Raw genomic sequence first — 24,941 nt, forward strand, 5'->3', positions numbered from 1 at the left:
GAGAGAGTCAAAGGTAAGCAAATCTTATTAACCAGAAGACAGCTTAGTTTTCCTTGATGCAACTCTAGCAAATGAGAAATTTTGAGTGTTTGCATTTGAGGGGGTTCTGTAGGTCTTGTCAGGAGCCCTCATCCAACTTCAGGTTTGCAGACTTAGACCTTCAGAATCCTGACTTTGAGACAGGAATGGGGTGTAGAGTGAGTAAAGAGTTGTGAGGTATAAACAGCATGCAATGATCAGGATTGTACACAATACCACACTCACGTCTAACAGTGTGGACACATACAATATTAACACACAGCTCCTCACTGGTACCTTTACAACACAACCACTAAGTATACTCCTTCAGTTTAGAGACCTCTCAAGTGGTAAGACCATTCAGAAATATCGTAGACATGTTAAAGTCTCTTATGCTTTGGTAGTTTTCTTTTTTCTGGGAGTCCCGGGGGTGTGTAGACATTACACTGTCAGATCCTAAGCTTCTAAGTCTGAACTAGGGCATAATGGCTCATTTTCAATATATTTTAAAATGTCTACTTTGCTTTCATCTTCAACAGACTTTTGTGAGGGGCTACTCTTCTTAGTTGTAAAATGGAGCCTGTGATTTTGCAAACAAGATAAGACAGCAGCTCTAGACAATTGTTAAGAAGTTGTTCACAAAAGTGATCCACTACCAGTTTCTTGTCATCTCATCAAATCTCAGAATCCTTATGATGATCAAACATCACTATCTCAGGTTTAGCAATGGCATAACAATACCAAAATAAAAATAATTGTTTTTCCCTCAATTCATTGATACAGAGTTTCATTATGTGTCTACTCGACAGCTGCTGAGAGACACTGAGAAAATAAGCTATATTTTTCTATTCTGTTATTGAATGACTACATTAATAGATGTCAAGTATTACTAGAAGCAAAAGTTTTGAGTGTCTTAGTACTACCATCTGCCTGGATACCCATTCACAATCGGGCCATTCTTTTTTTTTTTTTTTAGCTATTTTATTGTATTGTTGTTGACAATCTTTACATAGTTAATTACGGTTAAAGAACAAAAAAAAAAGGTTCAGGGGGTATAGGGAAGTGGGTAATACTATTATGTCCATATTGTTTCCATCATGTATCTGAGGTAAAGGGGGATATTGAGGAAGAAGCTCCACCCGTTTTCCCACCCACCCCAAGTCCCGGATGTGGGGCATGCTCTGAGATATTTGCTCAAGTGGTTTTAATAGTTCTCCAGTTATGAATCGCTGCCAGTGTCGCTCGATGAGGTCGTCCACTGATTGATATGGTCCATCATAAGGCAGGCTTTGCAATGCAACAGGCTGTCAGGTAGGCCAAGTCTAAGGCCCATAAGTCTGTGGCTCCTAACAGTTGGTGACCTGAGACCATTTTAGGATCTCCTGCAGTGGTTCAGGCAGCAGCCCTCCTGAACCCTGACACCGCTGGAAGGGAGGGGAATGGCTTAGGAAAGAAAAGTGAGAGGAATGACCCGAGGTCAGTCTGAGTGTTTTTGACAGCTTTTGGATGAGAAGATGCCAAAAATGGCTACAGGGTTTTTGGCTACAGGGTTTCTAGCTTGAGCCATGCAGCACTCATAACGAAGTGAAGAAAAACAGCTGTTACATCGGTAATAGGCTAAGAAGTCCTTGGATCCTGGCACTCCACCAAGTGGAGCAGAGAGATTGGCATCCCTTGGGGAGATGTAACAGTGAGGCACAATGGCATGTGTGCAAACCGAGCAAAAAGTGTCCTTGGGAAAACGGCCATGTATCCAGCTTCCTACACATGGATTTCACACCCTGGTGCTTTTCCCAGCTCAACTTTACTACATTTACGGTAAAATGCAATGCGCTGGTTTTTTTTGTTTGTTTTTGTTTTTTTATATGAGGTGTCAAGAAAACCAGGTTCATTTGAAATCTGTATGGCAACCAGCTATCTTAAAAATAAAATATTTTTAATCGATGAAACCTTTTCTTATAATACAAACCTCTTTCAAAATCTGATTTTAAAAAAAGTGTGACCCAACAAGAAAAAAAATGCAACGTGTGTAATAAGGAAGTGCAGTGTTCATGAGTCTGTGAAGCAGATCGCTGTGCTGTCACATTTTTTCCCCTCTGTTTTTGCTGTTGTACAGATAAAGACACAAATGTCCAGATAAGTTGAGGATTTTGTGTAGTTAGTAGCTGTGACTGGAAACCGAGCCCTGAGCTTTGGGTCATAAAAATTCCAGGCTTGTTGGACTGCGTCAAGGATGCATCCTTCTCGCAGGTCATATCCCAAGTGCCTTCAGGAACCTGGGAAGAAAAGTGATCACCGGGATTACTGTAGGAAAAAGGGCACGTTAACCTGTTTCTATGTCCAAGAGGAGCTGATTGAGCCCCCTGGCTTTCATCAGCAGCCCTCCCAGGGCTTGGTGCGAGCTCAACCCGCGAATGCTAGTTGTACTGCCTGGTGGCTTTGTGGACACAGTCCCTGCATCTCTCCAAGGTCAGCAAGCAGGTGGCTTAGCTGCCTTCCTCCCGCAGAAGTAGACGAGACAGCAGTTTCCCTCAGTCTGCCTCTTTGCTCTCTGTAGTTGCTCTAACAAAATGAGTAAATGTTTACCAGCACGATGATGTCAAGATAAGCTGCTCTCTTCTTGCTGGCATTTTCAGCATTTTCAACTCACAAGGATCTCTAATTTATAGGACTGTAAAATTAAGAACCTTTAAACTGGTGGGCCTCAAGACAGGGCATCTTGCTCAGATCCTGACTCCAGCCACCATGTGCACATGGTGAGCTGTCCCCGTGTGGCCAGTGCACCATTTGGCGCTGGGCTCTGTCTACTGGCCGCCCAGCTGGGGAGCTCTGGGGTTTTGGTTCTTTGAATCGCTGCTTAGGGAGCTCTAGGTTGATCCCACTGTGGTTCTGGGATGTGAGTCAACCCTAAAGATTCCCAATGACAGTAACTCTTCCTCTGAAGAGCTTGTAATGACTTAACAATGCTGAGCACTGAACACCAGTTCATGCAAAAGCTAAGGGTCGGGGCTTGTCCAGCAGGATATCTTATTGCCTGACATGATGATGGATCAGCAGACGGGTCACATTAGACAGGGCCATAACATTAACTAGTACTCGAGAACCATATCCAGGGGTAGATTCTGTGGGGGATGTGTGGGCCACACCCTGTGGAAATTCTAGCCTCACTGGTTAGCTCAAGAGTTTGGGTGGTGATGGACTAAGGTAGGTGTGACCAAGGAGCCAGCCATCAATCACAGGTAAAGGATCCCACAACCATCTGGACTGGTCAAGGCAGCAGCACCCGAGTGTGCATCCTGAATAGGGTGTGGGGTGGGCCGGGCTGCAACATTCACCAGCTCATATATGGCCAAATGGAAGGCCAGACTGAGCTGGGCACTGGCCTAAAACCCATTGGCATGTGTGAGAACTGGGTCTGGGAGGGGATCAAGTGGAGGAACTTGGGAAGCTCCCCTGGCGAGTCATAGCTCCCGCTGGTGAACATGTGGTCCAGACCTGGGGGTCGGATAGCTGGGCAAAGTAACTCCAACAGTTGGCTAATGTGTAAATTGGTAATGGAACGGGATTACTGGGCAGGACTGAGCAAACCTTAGCCTACAAGCAAAAGTAGAAACCAGGATGGAGCACAGGTCATGCTGAGCTAGGCTCTTGCACCTACTGGTCTGCATGAGTCAAGGACACTAAGCCACAGTGTCCAAGGCAGAGGTCAAGACAAGTGAGGGACTGAGCCAAGCTGAGTCAGAGCAGCCACTGGCATGCATGTGATCTATGGCTGGGAATAGACCCGGTTGGGGAGCTAAGGGGACACCCTAACTGGGTTGAGGTTCCCACCAAGGGGCACATGTGCTAGAAGGGGGCTGCATTCTAACCAGGAAACAGTTTTAGTCTCCCTTGGCACTAGTGTGTACTGGGACTGGATGCACCAGGCCAGGCCAGACCCCAACACCATCTGGTGTCCTGGAGGACCAGGGTAGATGTGGGACGGACTAGGCTAGGTCTCACCCCCTACTGAGCCATGTGTGAGCTGTATGTGGGTATGGATGAGCCATGGCTGGGCTGAAACATCAACAGCAAGAACCAGGATGGGTTGAAAGCCAGCCAAGAAAAGCCACTGTTCCTGCTAGGACAGGAGGTGAACTGAGTAGGGTTGGCTCATGGACGCCCTGGTATGTGCAAGATCTGGCATTGGGAGGGATTCTGATGGAGGAGCCTGGGCAACTCCTCTGGCAGGACACAGTCCCTGCAGGTAAGTGCAAGAAACATGATAGGAAATAGTCCAGAATAGGCCATGGAAAGTTTCCCACTGGCATACATTTAGCATGGGTCGGGGGCAGACCAGGCTGAATCAGTTCATGTCATCCACTGGCAAATCCAAACATCAGAACAGTGTGGGTTGGGCCAGGGTCAGGCCAGGTTCAGTCGCGACAAACACCAGTGCGCAATATGGAATGCCAAGGTGAGGTTGCCTGTACTGGATGTGACCACAGCACCCAACCAGCACACGTGAGAACGAGGAAGGGAGGGGGTAGAGCCGGCAGGAGGGTTAAAGGGGTGGCCCCCTTGCCAGACAGCTACTCCCACTGGGCTGGGATGGGGACAGACCAGACTAAGCAGGGCTACAACACCTGTGCGCCTCATGTGGACTAGATCAGGGAAAAGCCAGGCTGGGCTGATTATTCCTAATGGTGCAAGCATAAATTAGAGTGGGTGAGGGTTGTTTGGGCTTAGCCGCAGCATCAGCAGAAGCTGGTACTGGGGCTAATTCTGTCAAGTCCAACCACAGAACCACCCGAAGAGTGCATAAACTGGGATTGAGAGACCTGGGAGGGAAACAGTGGGCTCCTCCCTCTTGGGTTACTACTCCCGCGGGAGGGTGCAAAAACTAGGACAGGGGCTGGGGTGGCTAGACAGAGAGGCACTCAGCAACATCCGTGAGGGCTGGATAGTTGAGCTGGTTAAATGGAACTAAGCTTTAATACCCATTGACATGTACGAGAGCCAAACGGGATGTGGGATAGACTGGACTAGTCTGCTACACATACTGGCAAACCAGGGTAGGGGGTGGGATTGGTGGGGGTTATTGTAGGTCACTCCAACCAGGCTGCAGCTCCCACTGGTTTATGCGAGGGTCGAGTATGTGCTGGGCAGAACCAGGCTGGTCTGCAATACCCATTGGTTCCAGTGAAAGTCGGGACTGAACACAGAACCAACCCAGCAATTGCAACCAACCACCAGCTGATCGTGGTGATGGACTGTGCCGGGCCCTGTGCTTGCTAGAACACACAAGAATCTGGTCTGGGAATACCTCAGAGTTTCTTTGGAGATCTCCCCAATTGAAACTCCTGGACTCAGAACTCTAGCCAAGAAAAGACAGAAGACAGAGCAAGTCAATCAACCACCTCAGCTATATGTTGGCAGCGAAATACTGGGCAAATGGAGACTCTATGATGGACTATGTCAATCAGTGGATTCTTCAACGACCTCATCGTGCTTGGAGTGGCGAGACTGGCAGTGATTCATAACTGGTGAACTACCAAAACCACTTGAGCAAGACCATCGGAGCATGCCCCACATCCACAGGGATCTGGGATGGGTGGGAGACTGGGTGGGGCTTCTCCCTCAATATCCCCCTTTACCTCAGATACATGAAGGAAACAATATGGAAATAATAGTCTTACCCACTTCCCTATAGCCCTTGAACATTTTTACCGTAATTAACTATGTAAAGATTGTAAAAATATATAATAAAGAAAAGAAGAAAAAAAGATAAATTTAGTGTAAACCCTTTCATTTGGAAGGTCTTACAGTCTGTGGAAATACATATTTTGAAAAAGCACATAGAGTTTAAAGTTTTTAGCACCTGTGTAAGCTTAGTTTTTTAATTGCTATTTTTTTCCACAAACCTTTTGAAATATCTTCATTTGTTTTTTTCTGGGCATTTTTAAGATGTTCGTTATCTTTTCGCTTTTTGAAGTTTCACCATGATGTGCTCTGGGGAGATGTGTGTGTATATGTGTGGTTGGTATAGTTACTTCATTTGGATGTCCAAAGCCTGAATCCATGCACTATTATCACATTTGGAAAATTTTCCATTTATTTATCCAAATATTTTCCTTTTCCATTCTCTTCTCTTTCTGTAACGCCAAAACTGTTTTCAGCCCTGAATGTTTTGCCCAAGGTTCTTTTATTGTTGTTGAGCAGGTTTACATTTGTAGAGAAGTAGAGACCAAAGTACAGAGGGTTTGCATTTGCCCTCTGCAATTTCTTGCGTAAGTGGTGAATTTGTTATCATTGGTGTGCTAATATTGAGAGTTTGTTCTTAACTGAAGTCCCTAGCTTATGTTGAGGTTCCCTTTTTCTGTTCAACAGTCCTGTGAGTTTTGACCAAAGAAAAGAGGTGTACTGAGCTCGGTTTTACAGATTTAAAGGCATGGCGCTGGCATCAGTTAGGTTCTGTAGCAACCTGGCAGGGTTGTATGTAATGGGAATCACAGGGTAGGGGCAGCATTGTGTCATGCCAGCCCCCACCTGTACTGCTGGCATCTCATATGGGCACAAGCTTGTATCCCGGCTGCTCCACTTGCGGTCCAGCTACCTGCTATGTTAGGAGATGGCCTGGGTCTTTGGGCCCTTGCCACATCTGTGGGAGACCAGGATAAAGTTCCTGGCCTCTGCCTGGCCCATGTTGGCCAGTGTGACCATCTAAAGAGTGAGCCAGATGGTGAAAGATCTGTCTTCCCTCTCTCTGAGTTACTTGTTCAAAATAAATAAATCTTTTAAGAGCAGTCACAGCAAGACAAGAAGCTAGAGGAAGATGCTGAAATGCCAGACTTGCTGCTCTATAACAGCAGTCAAGAATTAACCAAGTCTTCCAGACCTGCCTTTATCCTTTCTGATGCTGGGAACCAGGGTAGATACGGTTGTTTTATAAGACATTGCTAAACTGTCTTACAGAGTATTCTCTTTTGCATTGCACATTCTCCTAGCAGTGAATGAGTTTATGTTTTATCCTTACAAGCATTTTAGTATTGTGTTTAGATTTTAGCCATTCTGAATTAAGCTATGTAATGGTATCTGTCTTACTGTTTTAATGTCTAATTTCTTCGTGACATATTCTATTGAGCATCTTTTCATGTGTTTGCTTGCCACCTCTATGGATGTCTTTCTAGTACAGTTCGGATCTTCTATTTTAAAATTTGGATGGTTTTCTTCGTGTGGAATTGAAGACCACCTTGTATTCTTGGCATGCCAGTCCTTCATAGTTAGATGTTTCACAAGTATCTTCTCCTAGTCTGGCTTGTCTTCTCGTTTTCTTACCAACATTGCTTGCAAAGAATAAGATTTTCATCTCAATGAAGTCCAACATAACAAAGTTTTGTTGCGTAATGATTTTGCATATCTAAAAAGTTATCAAGCCCAAGTCACATAGATTTTTCTCCTGTCTTCTAAGGGTTTTAGAGTTTTGCATTTGAGATGTAAGTCTGTAATGCATTTTGCACTAATTTTTGTGAAAGACACCAAGTATATGGCAGATCGCGTGGATGTGTGTCCAGTTTTCCCTGTATCATTTGTTGAAAAGGTGATCCTTTCTCGAGTGCGTGCCTTTGTGCTGTTGTCAGACCTGCAAGTTCTGCCTGTGAGTGTTAAATTCTGTTTTTAATCTTTTCCTCTCGAATACAGGCTGTTCGCCTGGTTGAACATACTTCAAAGTCCCTGATTTTTTTCTTAGCAAGATGTAAACATGTGAGCTCAGATTGTTTGGAGGAGGATAAAGTTAGTGTGTGCCAAAGCACCTGGCATGCAGTCCATCACGTCATTGTGAAGGCTTGTGCTAGCTCGAGTTTTGGTCTTACAGAGTTGTGTGGAAGCAGTGAATGACTGCCACTTAGTAGGTGCCTGATAAATGTCAGTGTGATGACGCTGCTGGAATCTGTGCTACTTAATCATGTGCAGGTTGTACATTACACTTTAGCTTTGAATAATCAAGAGCTTTTTTAAAAAAGATTTATTAATTTGATTGGAAAGTCAGATATACAAAGAGGTACAGATATACAAAGAGGTAGAAAAACAGAGAGGAAAATCTTCCATCCACTGATTCACTCCCCAATTGGCCACAATGGCTGGAGCTAAGCCAATCTGAAGCCAGGAGCCAGAAGCCTCTTCCAGTTCTCCCATGTAGGTGCAGGGTCCCTAAGGCTTTGGGCTGTCCTTGACTGCTTTCCCAAGACACAAGCAGGGAGCTGGATGGGAAGCAGGACTGTCAGGACATGAGCCGGCGCCCATATAAGTTCCTGGCGCGTGCAAGGTAAGGACTTTTAGCTAGTAGGCTACCATGCTGAGCCTGTTTTTGTTTTTTCTTGTTTGTTTGTTTTTAACAACTGTTTGAGAGGAAGAGAGAACAGGAGTGTACACTCCCATCAGCTGGCTCCCTCTCCAGATATCTCGAAGGGCCAAGTCCAAGCAGGGAGCCAGGAGCTCAATCCAGTTCTCCCATGAGGGTGGGAAGAACCCAGTTACTCGAGCTAGCACTGCTGCCCCCAAAGGTCCACGTTAGCAGGAAGCTGGAGCCAATACAGAGCTGGAGTCAAGCTTAGATAGCTGGACTTGGAACGGGGGTGTCTTGGCCACCAGGTAAACACCTGCTGCTCATAAGTATGTTTGGCAGATGACAGTAGTTAACTTGGGAAGGGTAATTGTTAATTTGTACAGAATGCTGATTTCAGTAATATTAATGCTGCAGTTGTTTAGCCTCAGCTTGTTTTATTAGCTGCATAGGTAATTTCCATATGTTCTGTTTGTGTGTACATAGAATGCGGAGTATTCTTTTAATAGGATGTTGGCAACCTAGAGTGTCTTTAGAGGAAAATATGAAGTAACATCAGATAAAGGGGTTAAGCTTTTATCTGATACAGTGGGTTAAGCTGCTGCTCACGGTGCTGGCTTCTCATGTCGGAGTACTGCTTTGAGACCCGGTTACTCTGCTTCCAGTCCAGCTTCCTGCTGAGGTGCTTGGGAAGACAGCACAAGATGGTCCAAGTACTTGGACCCATGTGGGTAGGAGACCTGGTTGGACTTCCCAACTCCTGGCGTCTGGCTTCCAGCAGCCCAGACCTGGCTGTTGCAATCATTTAGGGAATGAACAGGCAGGTAGAAGATAACTGATCCCTACCCTACCTTCTGTGCCTTTCAAGTAAAGAAAACGATTAAGTATTTCTTTGGGGAAAAAAACTATTGAAATAATGTTAAAAGATAGAAAGAAAACCATGAATGATATTTACCTAAGAAGAGTCATTAGGTCTGGGGAACTTTACTGTTAGCTGACTACAGATACTAGGTGGGCTCTGTGTGTGAAAGATGACTTATTTTGCTCATTTTGTTCTAAGGATAAAGGATATTAAAAGATGGTAACTGAATGTATTTGAAATTTGTAATTTGAATTGTCCTTGACTCCAGAAACAGTAGTATATACGTTTAAAATTCAAAGTAGCATGTGTTCTAGGTACTACTTGTCTGTCTTGAGACAAATTTAGGCAGAAGTAGGACGGAAAGACTTCGTAAGCCAGGTCAGCTCAGTGTGGGAGAAAATCATGTTTTTTAATTATCCATTCATGGGCACACTGCTTTATTGTATCTTATTGTTAAAAGATTTTAACAAAATAGAAACTCTTGTCAGGTATTTTCTAGAAGGAGTTCTTACAGGGCGTGGTTGACCTCAAAACACCTTAAGAGACCTTCTAGTTAGAGAATCTTTCATTGTATTAAACAAAAGCAGTCAGCTCATAGAGGAGGCGGTTCCGTTTTCAACAGATGGTACCTAGCATTATAAAGTACCTGAGGACAAGAATGCTTTCTGTCCAGAATGGGTGCACATGGTAGCAGGTAGCCCAGTGCTTGGTACCTGGGTATTGGTGTTTATCAGAGAATCTAATGACTCTGCTTCTGTGGGTGTGACTGGTTCTGTCTGTGGTTGCATGACAAGAATTTTTCGTTCTCTAGTTGAGAGTTGTGTTTCACAAGGTTTCCCAGTGAGATGATCGAGCCCCTCACGTTATGGACACTGACCAAACTGCATACTGACAAGTGTCTCCTCATTGCACCAGGTGTGTTTATTGTGGCTGCTAAGCGAACCCCGTATGGAGCCTATGGAGGTCTTCTGAAGGACTTCACCGCCACTGACATGTGTGAATTGGCTGCCAAGGCTGCTTTGTCTGCTGGCAAAGTCTCACCTGAAATCGTTGACAGTGTCGTTGTAGGCAATGTCATGCAGGTTAGTATGGCAGAGGGAGGTATTTCCTGCTGTTGTTTTCTTTGCTCAGTTTCCAAAAATGAGTGAAGTAAAATTTGCAGAGGGTCTGAAGCCATAGCATAGTAAGTTCAACCTCTTCCTCCAGTACCAGCATCCCATGTGGGTGTTGGTTCATGTCCTAGCTGCTCCACTTCCCATCCAGCTCCCAGCTTATGGCCTGGGAAAGCAGTGAAGGATGGCTCAAGTCCTTGGGCCCCTGCACCTACATGGGAGACCTGTATGAAGTTCCTGGCCCCTGGCTTTGGACCAGCTCAGCTCCAACCACTGCAGCCGTCTGGGGAGTGAACTAAACTGAAGGAATATTTCTCTGTCTCTCCTTCTTTCTGTAAAATTCTGCCTTTCAAATAAAGATAAATTTTTTTTAAAAGTTACAAATGTTTGACGTTTGTGTTTTAAATAATCTTCTAGAATAATTACATATATAATCCAGCATATATTCTGAAAATTTGATGCATCTGACTGGAGATGCGGTTCAATATTTCTTAAATTTGCTTTCTTGATTTATTTGAAGTTAATTGATTTCCTCTATGTGTACCATAAGCAGGGTAGCTGACCCGTTCAACTCCTGTAATTTCTCACACGTTGCAGAATCTTGGGCAGTATTTTATGTAGGAAATTGGAAGATTCCATACCATCTGTCTTGCTGTGTGTGATAAACAAAACATAGTTTTTAAGTAGGGCTTTAATAGCTTTGTGTTGCTTCAAAGTATGTGAACATTGAGTGCCTAGTGTCATGGGAAGCATCCAACGGGGAGACCTGCATCACAGGAGGTGAGAATTAGCTCTAAAAGCAAAATAGATAACAAAACCAGCAGGAACGTGAAGGTTAGCAAGTCTGAAAACAAAGACTGCTAATATTACAATAGCAGTAGTATTTTAGCTTGATTGATGCTTGCATTAAGTGCAAGAATAAGAGTTGCCTTGCCATATGGTAATCTCAGATTTGAGAAATTCTCAGTCAGAAAGCCAGTCCAAGGAAGACTTTTTTTTTTATCTGTAGACCTCATCATTTGAAGTTTCATGGCCTGCTAGGTGTGACACATCTGTTCACAGCAAGACATGGAACCCTTGAAGCCAGGCATTCTGTGCGTAATTCTTAGATATGCCAGTGTTTCCAGCTGTTGTGTCCTGCTCACAGGGCACTGCTTTCCCTGGCCCACAGACTTGTTGCTCAGTATAGACATAAAGAGAACAGAGTGCAAGAGCAAAGGCAAGTGACAGAAGCTCCCCCAGGTTGAGAAGAACCCTGGAACTAGGAAACAATTGCTCCCAAAGGGATTAGTCTCTATGATGTCACTTTTTTCTCCTTCTTTCGGTATTTGAGACATACTGGCTCTTCGCCTAGTGCATGACGCAGAGGTCAAATTTGGGTTGACTCCCTGCCACTGTCCACAGGGTCAGAAGGGATCACCTCTGTCAATAGGCATGGGGAGGGGGTTGGTAGGTACAGTCCCCTGCCTCGCACCCCTGTCTGTGTAGGGATGGTCAGTAGTTGATAAATATTTTTCCCAAATTCTCATCTTAGGTGCCCTATCCTCTTTCTCCCTTTGGTCTAAGCTTTTTATTTTTTTTTCTTCAAAAGAGTTATTTTTAATTTTAATGACAGAGTTACAGAGTACATAGAGAAGGAGAGACAGAGATCTTCCTACAATGAGATTTGCAGCTGGGCCCCTGGGATGTCCGGGGATCTGTAGCATCTCACAGAGAGGTGGCTCAAAGGACTATTTGGTTGGATTATGGTGAAGATACTGTCAAGATGTGATGTGATCCTAAGCTTTATGTTGATTTGAAAGTGTTACTGATGTGAAGGAACTTTATTCCCTCTGAAATCTTTGTTTCTTCTCAGCATGGATTCTCCAACCTCCCAACACAGTCACTGTAGATAACATCACTAAGTGTATCTGTGCCTGTTTCCAAAGGCAGTCTTTTTTGCACTGAGTTTTCTGACAGTCCAAGTATCTTTCTTAGAGGAGTGGTAAGTGCATAATTAATGAGCATTTGGGCTTAGGCCTTTATAAGAGAACGAATAGACTTCAAATAACATTTGATAAATATCAAAGTTTTTCTGCCTGAACTCAGTATTCATTAGATATCACACGGAATAAATAAGTTTTCCTTATTTTCTCCCTTAGGATACAATAAAATCTAATTTGGATATTTTTCTCTTTTCCTGGCATGATGTTGAGTAAAAATGACAGAGAAGTGGATATCTGTCTAATTCCTGATCTTACAGGAAAGGCATTCAGTCTTTCACGGTTAAGTGTGATGACAGCTCTGAGCTTTTTATAGATGCCCTTTGTCAGGTTGAGAAAGTTCTCTCCCAGGCCTCATTTGTTCAGTGTTCTTTATCCTGAGAGGGTGTGGAGTTTTGTCAAATGCTTTTTCTGTATTGATGTAAATAATCACAATTTTTGTTTTATATTGTATTTATACAATGAGGTATATTAATTGAAATTCAGATGTTGATCTAACCTTGAGTCCCTGAGACAGATATCACTTGGTCATAGGGTATAAATAATTATTTTTATACATTGCTGGGTTCAGCTTAGCAGTGTTTTGGTAAGGCTCTTTACAGGCTGATTTATAAGAGATCTTGGTCCGTAGTTTTCTTGTGATGTCTTTGTCTGGTTTTGGTGTCAGGGTATATATTTGGCGTCATGAAATGAGTTGAAAAATGATCCCTCCCTTTCTATTTGGTAAGACTTTGTAAATGATTGCTATTATATCTTCTTTAAATTTATTATTGTTGCTTTTAATTTGAGAGAGAGAAAGAGACAGAGCATCTATCTGCTGGTTCACTCCCCAGCAATGGCTGGGACTGTGCCAGACTAAAGCCAGGAGTTGAGAACTCAGTCCAGATCTCCATGGGGCTGATGAGATCCCAGCTGCTTGAGCCACCACCTGCAGCCCCACAAGGTGCATTTAACAGGAGGAGGAGGTTGGGATCTGAGCCAGTCCTCTGATACGGGAGCTTTAGAGGTCCTTCAAGATTGCGTATCTTGAGTCACACTTAATTGTTTGTGTCTCTCTAGGAATTTGTCCCTTTCATCTATTATCTAATTGCTAACATGAAGCAATTCCTAATGGAGTTGATTCTCATTACTCACAGTATTTATCTTTTGTATGTTGTTGCTGTGCCCATTCACTTGGTGAATATTGTCAAAGGTGAAATGACAATAAACTGAAAGATCAAATTGACTGTGTCTGCAGTTCTAGAACTAAGCAAAAATGTGAGTGTTACAATGAGTTGAACATGGATTGCCTTATAGGCAGAAAAGAGTTAAAGAAAACAGAAACAGAAAAAAAGTTTTTCAAAATTACATCTTTTTTCTTAATATGTATGTATGTATTTATTTGAAAGGCATAGTTCCAGAAAGAGAGAGAGAGAGATCTTTCATCCACTGGTTCACTCTCCTAAAAGTCAGCGGCCATGGCTGGCCAGGCCACGACCAGGAGTTTCTTCCAGCATCCCATGTGGGATGCAGGGGCCCAAGCACTGGGATCATGTTCCCTTGTTTTTCTCAGGCTGTTAGCGGAGCTGGATTGAAAGTGGAGTAGGCAGAACACAAACTCGCTCCCATATGGACTGACATGCGGCAGTTTCACCTGCTGTGTCATAATGCCAAACTCCAAACTGCATTCTTCCTAGGGTTAAAACAGAGAATTCCTGTTATGCTGACTGAAGTTGACTGGAATCTCCTATATTTTGGAAAAGTGGCCCATTTCAAAGTGCAGGTTGTTTTTAAATTTTTTTATTATCTTTTTTGTAGATATAGGAGTTCATTCCTCTCCCTCAACTTCCTGCCTCCTCATTTTTTCTTCCCACCTTTGCCCCCCATATTATCACAATAGTATAGTCTCTTAGTACCAGTTACCAGTTTAATACTTTCTGACATTTAAATGTAACATGATAGGAAAAGTACAAGCAAAGGTAGAAAACCTAGCAATGTAACATAGAGAAATATTTACAAGTTTTGTTAGGGAATCTTCCTTTTATTCTGGAGTAGAACTGCATAGTGGTGGCACCTTTACCATCCCAGTATACTAGTCTTCCTGGAACAGTTCATGTATATTAATATATACATGTGTGTGTATATGTATGTTTTTGCTTATGTGTATATGTGTATGTATACACACACATATAGTACTTGACATATTAGCTGTTTTATATCAGGGAGAACATGTGATATTTGTCTTTTTGGGGCTGATTTTGCTCCACATAATGGTTTCTAGCTGAAGACATTTTATTGCAAATAGCAAGATTTCATTCTCCTTTGTGGCTGAGAAATATTCCGTGGAGATGTACCACAGTTTCTTTATACATTCCTCTGATGACGGCCATTCTTTATTCATTCCTATGTTGACTCCACATCTTCACCACTGCAAATTGTATTTACCCTGTATTTACAGGGTTGCAGATCGCTCTCTCAAATAAAGATTTTGTAAGTGTGCAGATAAAAACAATAGAGTACTCCAAGGTGGGGAAGTACAGCCTTGTCCACTTCTTCAGTCTTTGAGAAAAGCTGTATTATTTTGAACCATTTTTTAAAGATTTCATCTTTCTTGTTTGTTATTTATATAAGAGAGGTAGGCATATCTTTCTCATCTGCCAGCCTGTCCCAGATACCCATGGTAGCTGGAGGTTGGACCAAGTTAAAGCCAGAAACCAGAAACTCAGTCTGTGTCTTGTCCTGCTGCCCCCTGGGGTGTGTACGTCAACAGGAAGCTAGGATCAAGAGCAGAGCCAGGTGTTAGAACCAGGCCGAATGATGTGGGATGTGGATGTCTTAGCGGGCATCTTAACTGCTACTCCTAAGGCTTGCCCTGCGATAGACTGTTGTGTTTTTAAATAACTCTTATTGTGCATTACGGTGTTCTGTCTTGTACTGAGAACTAGCTGTGAGGTTTTCTATCAGTTGCAAACAGTGCTTGGTATATTTAAAAACCAACAGACCACAGTTGCACAACGTGATGAATGTATTAATTACCATTAACTGGCAAACTCAAAAATGGTTAAGATGATAATTTGTATGTTTTGTATATTTTACAAACACACACACATTCATTTAACAAATGACAGCTTTTATTCACAGCGTAAACATTATTTAAATATGCTCTACCTTTGTGTAACATGCCTCACGTTAGGGCCAGGTAGTTTATCATTCTTGACAGATTGCCAACATATCCTTATATTTGGTACATGTTCTTTATTCCTAGATTTATGGAGAAATTCTTTTTCCCCTCCCCTCTGTTCCAGACTTCTTCCGATGCCATATTCTTGGCCAGGCATGTTGGTCTGCGTGCAGGAATCCCCAAAGAGGTCCCTGCTCTCACCGTGAATCGACTCTGTGGCTCTGGGTTCCAGTCCATCGTGACTGGGTGCCAGGTACAGACAGCTTTTTCTTTGATTTGCTGAACATATTTCCAAATCATTGTTAGATGAAATGCCTCAAATCATTGTCGCATTCTGGCCTATTAGGAGGAGCCAATATTTGATTTTTCTTAGAAGACTGTTCACTAGAAGAAAATAGTTTCCTAAAAACATTTTTAAATGATCAGAGTGGAAATTTCAAGGGGAATAAACCAGTCACAGAAGGACAGTTACTCATATAGAATTCTGTTTATCTGAATTCGTAGAGACAGGAAGCAGAGTGAGGTTTGCAGGGGGCTGGAGGAGGGCGAGTGCTTCAGAGTGTAGCAGTTGCTGCAGGGAATGAGTTGTGCCTGTGAATGATGGGAGTGATGACATTGCTCTGTGAATGGACTCCCATTGTACACATGTTACTAAGTTTTCTATAATGTATATTTTACCTAATGTTGTTAAAAAAAAAGGTCTGATGGTCATTCTTACGGAGTACTTCCTGTGTTACAGGTACTCTGTCAGAGTTACACTTAATATCTCAATCTTCAAACCGTGATATGAAACTATAGCTGTTAGGATCATTGCCATCTATTGAGTGAGGGAACTAATTAAAGGCATTACTTTTACTTAGTTATAAAAATGCAGAGCAAGTTGAAACACTGAGTGAAGACTGCAGGACAAGGAGAAGAGTTGAAGAACTCAGGATTAAAAAAAATGTATTTTATTCCAAAGGGACTTGGTAAGAATGCAACTAAGATGGCCATTTTAAAAGACAGCTAGGTGAATCCTTTTGTTCCTGTGAGCACAGGGGAAGAGAACACAGTGAAACCTAGTTTTATTTGTTAAACAAACAAACAAACAAAAAACCCCAAACTTTGTTTTAAAGTAAAATAAGAAAATAAAATACGGGCATGTTATAATTAATTCATTATTTTCACATTAATGTCTCTTTAAAAGTATATCTTAAACAGTGGCTCTGATTGTTCTAGAAATAATTTTAAACATCAGATGCTTAATTTTAAACAGAGAAAAGGTCGAAAAATAAAATGGATTGCTTTTTAAGAATAACCCCTAGGTTGATCTAGTCTTGTAAACCTCTGGCCTCCTTCAAATATATCCATTAATGGGATAAAATTGTCTTTTACTCTGTTAAAAGATTTGTCTTCCTTTATGCCAAATGTTAATATCTGTTCATTTTCAAGATTTCTGTATGAGTTAAGTTAATGTTAGCCAGAGAGGCCAGCATTGTAGCATAGCAGGGTAAGCCATCTCCTGCAACACTGGTATCCCTATGGGATCAGTTCAAGTCCCAGCTGCTCCACTTTTGCCTGCTTAATGGTCTGGGAAAGCAACATAGGTGACCCAAGTCTTTGGGCCCCTGCACCCATGTGGAAAACCCAAATGAAATTACAGGCTCCTGGATTTGAGGTGGCCCAGTCCCAGTCACTCTGACCATTTGGGGAATGAACAAGCAGATAATGAAAGATCTTTCTGTCTCCTTTCCTCTCTCTGTAACTCTGCCTTTCAAATAAATACATTTTTTTAAGTGCTATGTAGAATATAGGTGGGTTGTGCTCTTCAATCACAAGTGTCTGAAGTCTGTTAAAGTTGAAGTCTGTTGAAGTTGCCTACCCTACTTTAACATTAGCTTAACTGTCTGTCACTTTCATGAAACCTATTAGCTAAGACACAATATTTCTTAGAATAATCATTAATTTATAAGTTCTTTGTACATACTAATACCTATGTTTGGCACAGTGAAAGTATTTCTCATTGTTCTCTTGTGTTTAAACAGGATATTTGTGTGAAAGATGCTGAGGTTGTCCTGTGTGGAGGCACCGAGAACATGAGTCAGTCCCCATTTTGTATCAGAAACATACGTTTTGGGACCAAATTGGGAGAAAACATGAAGGTAGAGCCATTATGCTTTTCACATTGATTTCTTCTGTCATCAGATGAGTGATTTTCATGGGCTACCTTTTTTAGGGAAGAGAAAATTAATTTTGTATTCGTTGTTAATGGGGGAATTGGAAAGATCTGAATGAGTTGAAATTTGTAGACTATTTGAAAACTGTATTTTGGTTGTTAATATAGACATTTTAACCCACATAAAATTAGACTTTATTTGACCGCACACCTAGTGTGGAGTTAACATGTGGGAGTAGCCATCGGGAAAACTGGAGGAAGGGAAGACGTAGATGAAAATGAATCTGTAATAAATAATTAGTAATCTGGGTAATTAAATCTTCATCAGTTAATTCCACAGTGAAGTTAATTGTTGCTGATGGTATGTTGGAGCTTTTAATTGATCGGGATGATACTCTGCGGGTTCTGCCCTCAGACCAGACAGGGTCTCCCTAAGAAGCCGAGGAACTTGACTGGACTATAAGATGCTGGACTCTATGTTTAGTATATGCTTGCAAAAAGGAATCTCAACTGAACTTGAACTGTGGTTATGCAACAAGATGGAATAATCCACCATGGGGGGGATGGGGGGAGAATCCCAGTACTTATGAAACTGTGTCACATAATACAATGTAATTAATGAATAACTAAAATCTTTATCAAGATGTATAGAAGTTACATTTGGGGGTAATCTCTATTAAATCAATTTCTTCATCACATAAAGCACTGCATTTAAAAGAGGTTATATCATTCCAAATCAGTTGGACAAAAACCAGTGCTTCTATTTGTAAGAGCTACAGCACAGGAATGGTAATTCACTCCTTGTCCTGTAAAATGGCCACTGGCATCCATGCTTTTTCATGTTTTCCAATGGTTTTGATCAACTTACAGTGTTACCCAGTTCCTCATCTGCCAATTTGGAAGTTGAAAAGAATGAAACTTAGAGAAGATGATTATTTTAGAAATATTTTAAGATACTGAATTTACTGACAAGTCAGCAACCCGAAAGGTGATATGATGAAGCAGCAAATGGGGCACACCTACCCACCTGAGCCTCTTAACTAGTTGGATGATGATTAAATATTTTTGGAGAGCAGGCATTTGCCTTCTGGGTTAGATGTGCACATCCCATATTGGAGTTCCTGGGTTCAAGTGGTAGCTCCATCCCTATTTCAGCTTCCTGCTAATGTGCACCTGGGAAGTAGCAGGTAATAAGGTAATGGATTCTTGCCACCCAAGAGTCCTTGAGGGAATTCCCAGCTCTCAGCTTTGGTCTGGCTCAGCCCCAACCACTGGAGGCATAGAGGGGACTTTGTGCATAATTATATACTCTTTATTGAAAATATATTTTTCTGTCATCCAGGAAGCCTACCCCAGGCTCTTTTCAGTCTCATAACCACTGATAGAACCAGCTGTTCCTGTCCTCAAAGGCATAGGATGAAAAATGAACACAGCTGTCCTCTCCCACTGAGCTCCTTACTGGTTTTCAGCGGTGGCTGCAGGAAAGAATCACATAGGGAGTTGGTGTCAGGTTTCTTAACAAACATAACCTTGAGTGTGTAATTTTCAGTTGTAGAATACCTCCCTGTGATCTTACCCTGCACACTTAGGACTATAGGCTCTCCATCAGCTCCCCCATCAAGAGAGAGACTGACAGTGCTAATACCGAGTGCTGGGAGAGTGTGCCCCTCCAAAATAGTAACTTTAAAAGTCCCAGATCCAACTAGGAATAGGAACAGCAAATACTTACCAGAAAGTCTGCTTTCACTTTTGCTTACGAGAACTGTTGATAATTTAAATTTTTTTTTATTTTTTTAAAGTTAATTTTATTTTTATTACAAAGTCAGATATGCAGAGGAGGAGAGAGAGAGAGAGAGGAAGTGGAGCTGCCGGGATTAGAACCGGCACCCATATGGGATCCTGACAAGTTCAAGGCGAGGACCTTAGCCACTAGGCCATGCCGCCAGGCCCGATAATTTAAATTTAAAAAATAACATTTTATTTTCAAAAGATACCACTTTTACCAAATTATTTATGTCTTTTTTTATAGCTAGAAGATACGATGTGGGAATCATTAACAGATACACATGTGCAAATGCCCATGGCAGTTACTGCAGAAAACCTCGCTGTGAAACACAAAATCGGCAGAGAAGAATGTGACAGCTATGCCCTGCAGTCGCAGCAGAGGTGGAAAGCTGGTCAGTAAAACTGCATAACGGCACTCGCTAGAGAAAAAAGATCTCTGGGGGAAAAGTTGCATTATTTCCCTTTAAGATTATCGTATGATAAAACCACTTCGAAAGTTATGCCTCTGAAAATCACCTCTTTGTATTATTTTATTTGTTTTGAAATTATCAGCTGTTCTGTCAATTTTTATAAGACTTACTAGGAATTTCCCTCTTAAAATAAGTCAATATTAAAGTAGCATTCTTTCCTCTTTCTCTCTGGGCACTTTTGGTAATGAATTGATGTTGTCAGAACATGCTGAGGTTGTCCTCCATCAGCATAATGGCTCACTGTGGCAACCACGTGGGGTGATGTGTTTGGAAAGGACCACAGCTTGTTTATTAGTATAATGAGTGGAAGCAATGTGTTAGTCTGCTGAAAAAGGTTTTTGGAATTAAATTGTTAGAGGTTAGTAGGAGCACTGTGAAATATTTAAGTAGCGAGAATGACCCATCAGAGCATTTCCAAGGGATCAGAAGGCCAGAGCTGAGCTGGCATTATCTGGCTGTCTGTGTCCTAGTGCAGTGACCTGAGAAGAATTATTTTTGGAGAGCCAGAGTTGTCAGTCTACTTTCTAATTCTGACCTCTACAAGCTGTCTGACCTCACTCAAGGTATTTGTTCATTGGGCATCTAGAAAGTAGGTAACACTATTTGCTTTAGAAAACCAAGTGATGGCAAATAAGGGAAATATTTTGCCAACTACATAGTGATATCAAAATTAACATGATGCTATTCCTGATTTATCTTATTCCTGAAGGTATTGATTACTACTACAATCCAAGCTCATTTAATTTTTGTGGTTGCCAATGGCTGTTAATTTTCATTCACATTACCTGGTGGCATAGACAACTTGGCAACTTGTTACTTGTTTCTTATCTCACGCAAAGATGTTTAGAAACATAAAATCCATTTATTTACCATTACATCCATAGATAACAAACACTACTCACAGCCTAGCAGCACCTTGTCCGAAAAAAAAAAATGCAGTCAACAATCAAACATATTATTACTTTAAAAGGTACAAAATGTACCTGTATCCATGTATGGCAGTGTATTAAATTGCACATTAGAGTAGGGAAGACAAGTTGTGTAAGTGACAAAGTAAATATGTGTAAAGGGTATGCCAGAGATTAAAGGATAAGGTCTCCTTTCTTCTCTCTATTGTTGCAGCTCATGATGCTGGCTACTTTAATGAGGAGATGGTACCGATTGAGGTGAAGACAAGGAAGGGAAAACAGACCATGCAAGTAGATGAGCATCCTCGGCCCGATACAACCATGGAACAGCTACAGAAACTTCCACCAGTGTTCAAGAAAGATGGCGTCGTCACTGCAGGAAATGCTTCGGTTGGTGTCACCACCCAGCTGGGCTTGACATCTCGCCAGTGTGTTCCATGCACAGTGGCTAAGCAAGGTCTTTTAGATCCTTTGCATGCTGGTTCCTGTTTATTTAGTTTAAGCTAGTAGGGTTCATATTCTATTACGTGGGGTTTTCACAGTACAACACAAGGTGCTATAGCTGGAGCCTTTATGCTGATCTGATTTCTTTGTCTTTTTCAGATTGTCACAAAGGAACCTATCAGATTTATTATTTTGGTTTTCGTATATTTTCTTCCTTGTATACATAGTCCATCAGATTTCTTTTTGTAGCTACCCACATTTTGGTACGAGACTTCCTCTGACGTGTTTTCCCATAGTGAGGTGGCATTTGGTATCTAAAATAATCCACTTGCTCCACCAGAGTTCCAGATACTACTTGCTGTAGTACTGCTAGAGTGCCATTGCACATTTTCTGCTGCCAGATTCCTACTGTCACTCCATGAGAGGTGGTGTGCCATTACCTCCAACTCTGATGACCTGGATTCCTGTACCTCTTAGTTAATCCACTGTTTTTGTTCTCAAGGGAGTATGTGACGGTGCTGGAGCAGTCATCCTGGCTAGTGAAGATGCTGTCAAAAAACACAACCTCACACCACTGGCCAGAGTGGTGAGCTACTTTACCTCTGGATGTGATCCTGCTATCATGGGCATTGGTAAGTTCCTGGTGGCATGGAGGCTGTGCTCTGTTTTTGGAGATGAGTCTTCTTTGGCATGCAGAGTCCTACAAAAGCAACCAAACCAGGGTCCCTGGTGGAACAGGGAGGTGGGTAAGCAGTCATTGAAAGTTATCATCTTTATGAAGAATTGTCCTCCATGCAGTATGACAGCCAAGACCTGGTAAACTCCAGGAAGTGGGACTAATTTAAATAAAATAAAAACTGTAGCCTGGAGGGGTTTCTGGCAGGATTATAGCCAGTAAGTGATGGATCCCAGGAGGTGACACCAGATATAATTCGATGTTTTCACTATGAGTTAGATGCTTTGTCTCAGGAAGTCTCAGTAATCCTCCCCTGGTTCGGCTAAGGCTTGTTAACACAATGAGTCATTGTAATCAGTTGTCTAGATTAGCAAAGTACTAACTGGACACGGTTTGGAACTTGCCATAAATAGGCTCTCATATACTCATGGTCATGGCTTGGAAAATAGGAATTAGAAGTGGAACAAAGGGCTGTTTTGCTGGATGCACTCCTAGGACATGCAAATGATGCTTAATTTCCATGGTGCCTGTTATCATTTTCTACAGGAACAGCTTCCAATTAGGGAAGTCGGTTACACTCTGGTCCTTATGTCAGTTAAATTGGTACTCAGGGGCTTTGGCCTCTCCCTCCGTCTGACAGCCTCCCTGCCAAGGAAGAGCCTTCCCTGGATATAGATTTCAGGTTCAGGCTAGGACACAGGGTTTTCTATGAGCTTCTGCCTTTTCTGATTGAAGCGGGTCCCAAGACAGAGGGAGGATAATATGTTGCTGAGCTGCGTCTAGGAGCCCCTCAGTGGGAGTCCATCCTCCAGTAAGTATCTGCCACCCACCTGCCATGGTGGTAACCCCAAGTGTACCCTCTGTCATGTCCCTCAGAGAAGAAGGCTGGCACTTTTCACTATGTCTCACATTCTTGTCAGCAAGCACTGTATGATGTGGCCAGCATGAGGCATGGAAAGTTGTACTGCCACTTAAAATAATGGCAACACATATTGAAGCTCCAGTTGGAGTCTTGGCTGCTGTGCTTCTGACCTAGCCTCCTGCTAATGTGCCTAGGAAAGCAGTGGAGGATGGTGCAAGTGCCTGGGTCATGCCACCCAAATAGGGACCCAGGTGGAACTACTGGTTCCTGCCTTTGGCCTGACTCAGCCATTAGAAGATCTCTCTCTCTCTCTCCCCCTCTCTCTTCCCCTTTCAAATAACTAAAACATTTTTCATTAAAAAAAAAATAGTTGATAAAAACAACATTTTTTTCTGTTACAGTCTTTCAAACTCATTTCAGCTACTTGCTATTGGCAAAATATAGCTTCTGTCTTAGAAATGGAAGATAGCTTGAAAACCTAACCATCTCAAGATTTATATGGCATTTATTGTTTCTGTCTTAGCAGCAGTTTCCAGCCCCAAATGGCCATGACAGCCCTCCCATAACTCCACCCCAGTTTCTGTCAATCTACAGTGGAGTCCAAGAATAGGATTTTTCTTCGAAATACCTAGATACTTTGATGAATAATCCAATTTAGCGTTTAGAAATAGCAGTTAGTGAGCCCAATGTGGTAGCCTAGTGACTAAAGTCCTCGCCTTGCACATGCCAGGATCCCATATGGATCGTATTCCAGCGGCCCCGCTTTCCATCCAGTTCCCTGCTTGTGGCCTGGAAAAGCAGTTGAGAACAGCCCAAAGCCTTGGGACCCTGCACCCTCTTGGGAGACCCGGAAGAAGCTCCTGTCTCTTGATTTCAGATCATCTCAGCTTCAGTCGTTGCGGCCACTTGGGGAGTGAATCAGCAGACAGAAGATCTTCCTCTCTGTCTCTCCTCCTCTCTATATCTGATTTTCCAATTAAAAAAATATATATCTTTTTTTTTTTTAAAAAAAAAAAAGAAGAAATAGCAGTTAGTTCATAGTTCTTTCTCACTTTGACTTCATTTACTAGGTTCTGACAAATTAGCATAGGAAGGAAGTAAGCAAACCACAGCATTCCTTCCTTTTTTTCCCAGGCTTGGGTGTTTGCCTTGTGGTGCAGTGAATGCTACTGTGGAAGGTAGTTTTTCTCCTCAGCTGGAAGAGAGCTGCATGTGTGCCCAGTGTCTGATGGCTCCTGCAGCTAGAGCTTGGCTCTCAGGTGCAGAAGCAGAGAGAGCAGGTGGTTGAGTATCTGGTAGGCAGTGGCTTCTCAGTTCTGCAGCTCTCTAACCTACAGCCCCAAATGGCTGCCACAAGAGAACTGGGACTTAAAGAGCACAGGTGGCACTGAGGACGGTCACAGTCACAGAGACAGTGCTCCCTGCCACTCCTCAGGGTTCAGCAAGTGAGACTGGGTGGGCTCTGGAGCCTCGTGGGACCAGCTCTGGCTGCCTGTGTAACTGAGCTTCATTTATCAAATGGATCCCAGTGCTGGAAAAGGCCAAACCCTAACCCGGGCCCTTCGGATCAGAAGCTCAAAGCTCAGAACAGTGCCCAACATCCCCTAGTTGTCAGTGGTAGGAGCTGGGACTAAATATGTCTCCTTTTCTTTTTCTTTTCTTCCTTTTTTTTTTTGTTGTTGTTGTTGTAAAAGCAGATTTCAGAGAGGAGAGAGAGACAGAAAGATCACCTGTCCACTGGTTCACTGCTCACATGGCCGCATTGAATGAAGCTGAGCTATCCAAAGCCAGGAGCCTCATCTCCTCTGGGTCTCCCACGTGGGTCCAGGATCCCAAGGCTTAGGGCCATTGTCGACTGCTTTCCAAGGCACAAGCAGGGAGCTGGATGGGAAGCTGAGTAGCCAGGACATGAACCAGGGCCCATAATGTGTCTCCTTTCGCTCATGAGACTGCTAAGCCTTCCTGCGACCCGGTGAATAGCAGCATGGTCTGGAAAGACTCCTTGAAGAGTCAGGTTGTTGCCAACCATGTTGTCGCACTTGACTGCAGTGATTCTCAGTTCACCCAGGCATGTCGAGTCCTGCTTGCTGTGTTGGTAAGATCAGCAAGTATGCACCATGTCCTCATCAGCTTCCTGTTCTTTATGTCTTTCGCCATTGTAGGGCTGTATACTCCTGACCATTG

At 42.7% G+C, this 24,941-nt stretch overlaps 1 protein-coding gene across 1 annotated transcript in view; it reads left to right on the forward strand.

Annotated features, from left to right (window-relative positions):
* The window catches only part of ACAA2 (acetyl-CoA acyltransferase 2), a 35,084-nt gene that overhangs the window by 2,725 nt on the left and 7,418 nt on the right, over window positions 1-24,941 (forward strand). The window contains exons 2-7 of the mRNA XM_058676926.1: window positions 10,119-10,285; window positions 15,582-15,710; window positions 17,482-17,598; window positions 19,642-19,789; window positions 20,990-21,165; window positions 21,722-21,851. Of these exons, the coding sequence (XP_058532909.1) occupies window positions 10,119-10,285; window positions 15,582-15,710; window positions 17,482-17,598; window positions 19,642-19,789; window positions 20,990-21,165; window positions 21,722-21,851 (867 nt within the window). The remainder of the gene's footprint in view (window positions 1-10,118; window positions 10,286-15,581; window positions 15,711-17,481; window positions 17,599-19,641; window positions 19,790-20,989; window positions 21,166-21,721; window positions 21,852-24,941) is intronic.

This window comes from Ochotona princeps, chromosome 18, assembly GCF_030435755.1.
Source record: "Ochotona princeps isolate mOchPri1 chromosome 18, mOchPri1.hap1, whole genome shotgun sequence".
In the NCBI taxonomy this organism is placed as follows: Eukaryota; Metazoa; Chordata; class Mammalia; order Lagomorpha; family Ochotonidae; genus Ochotona; species Ochotona princeps.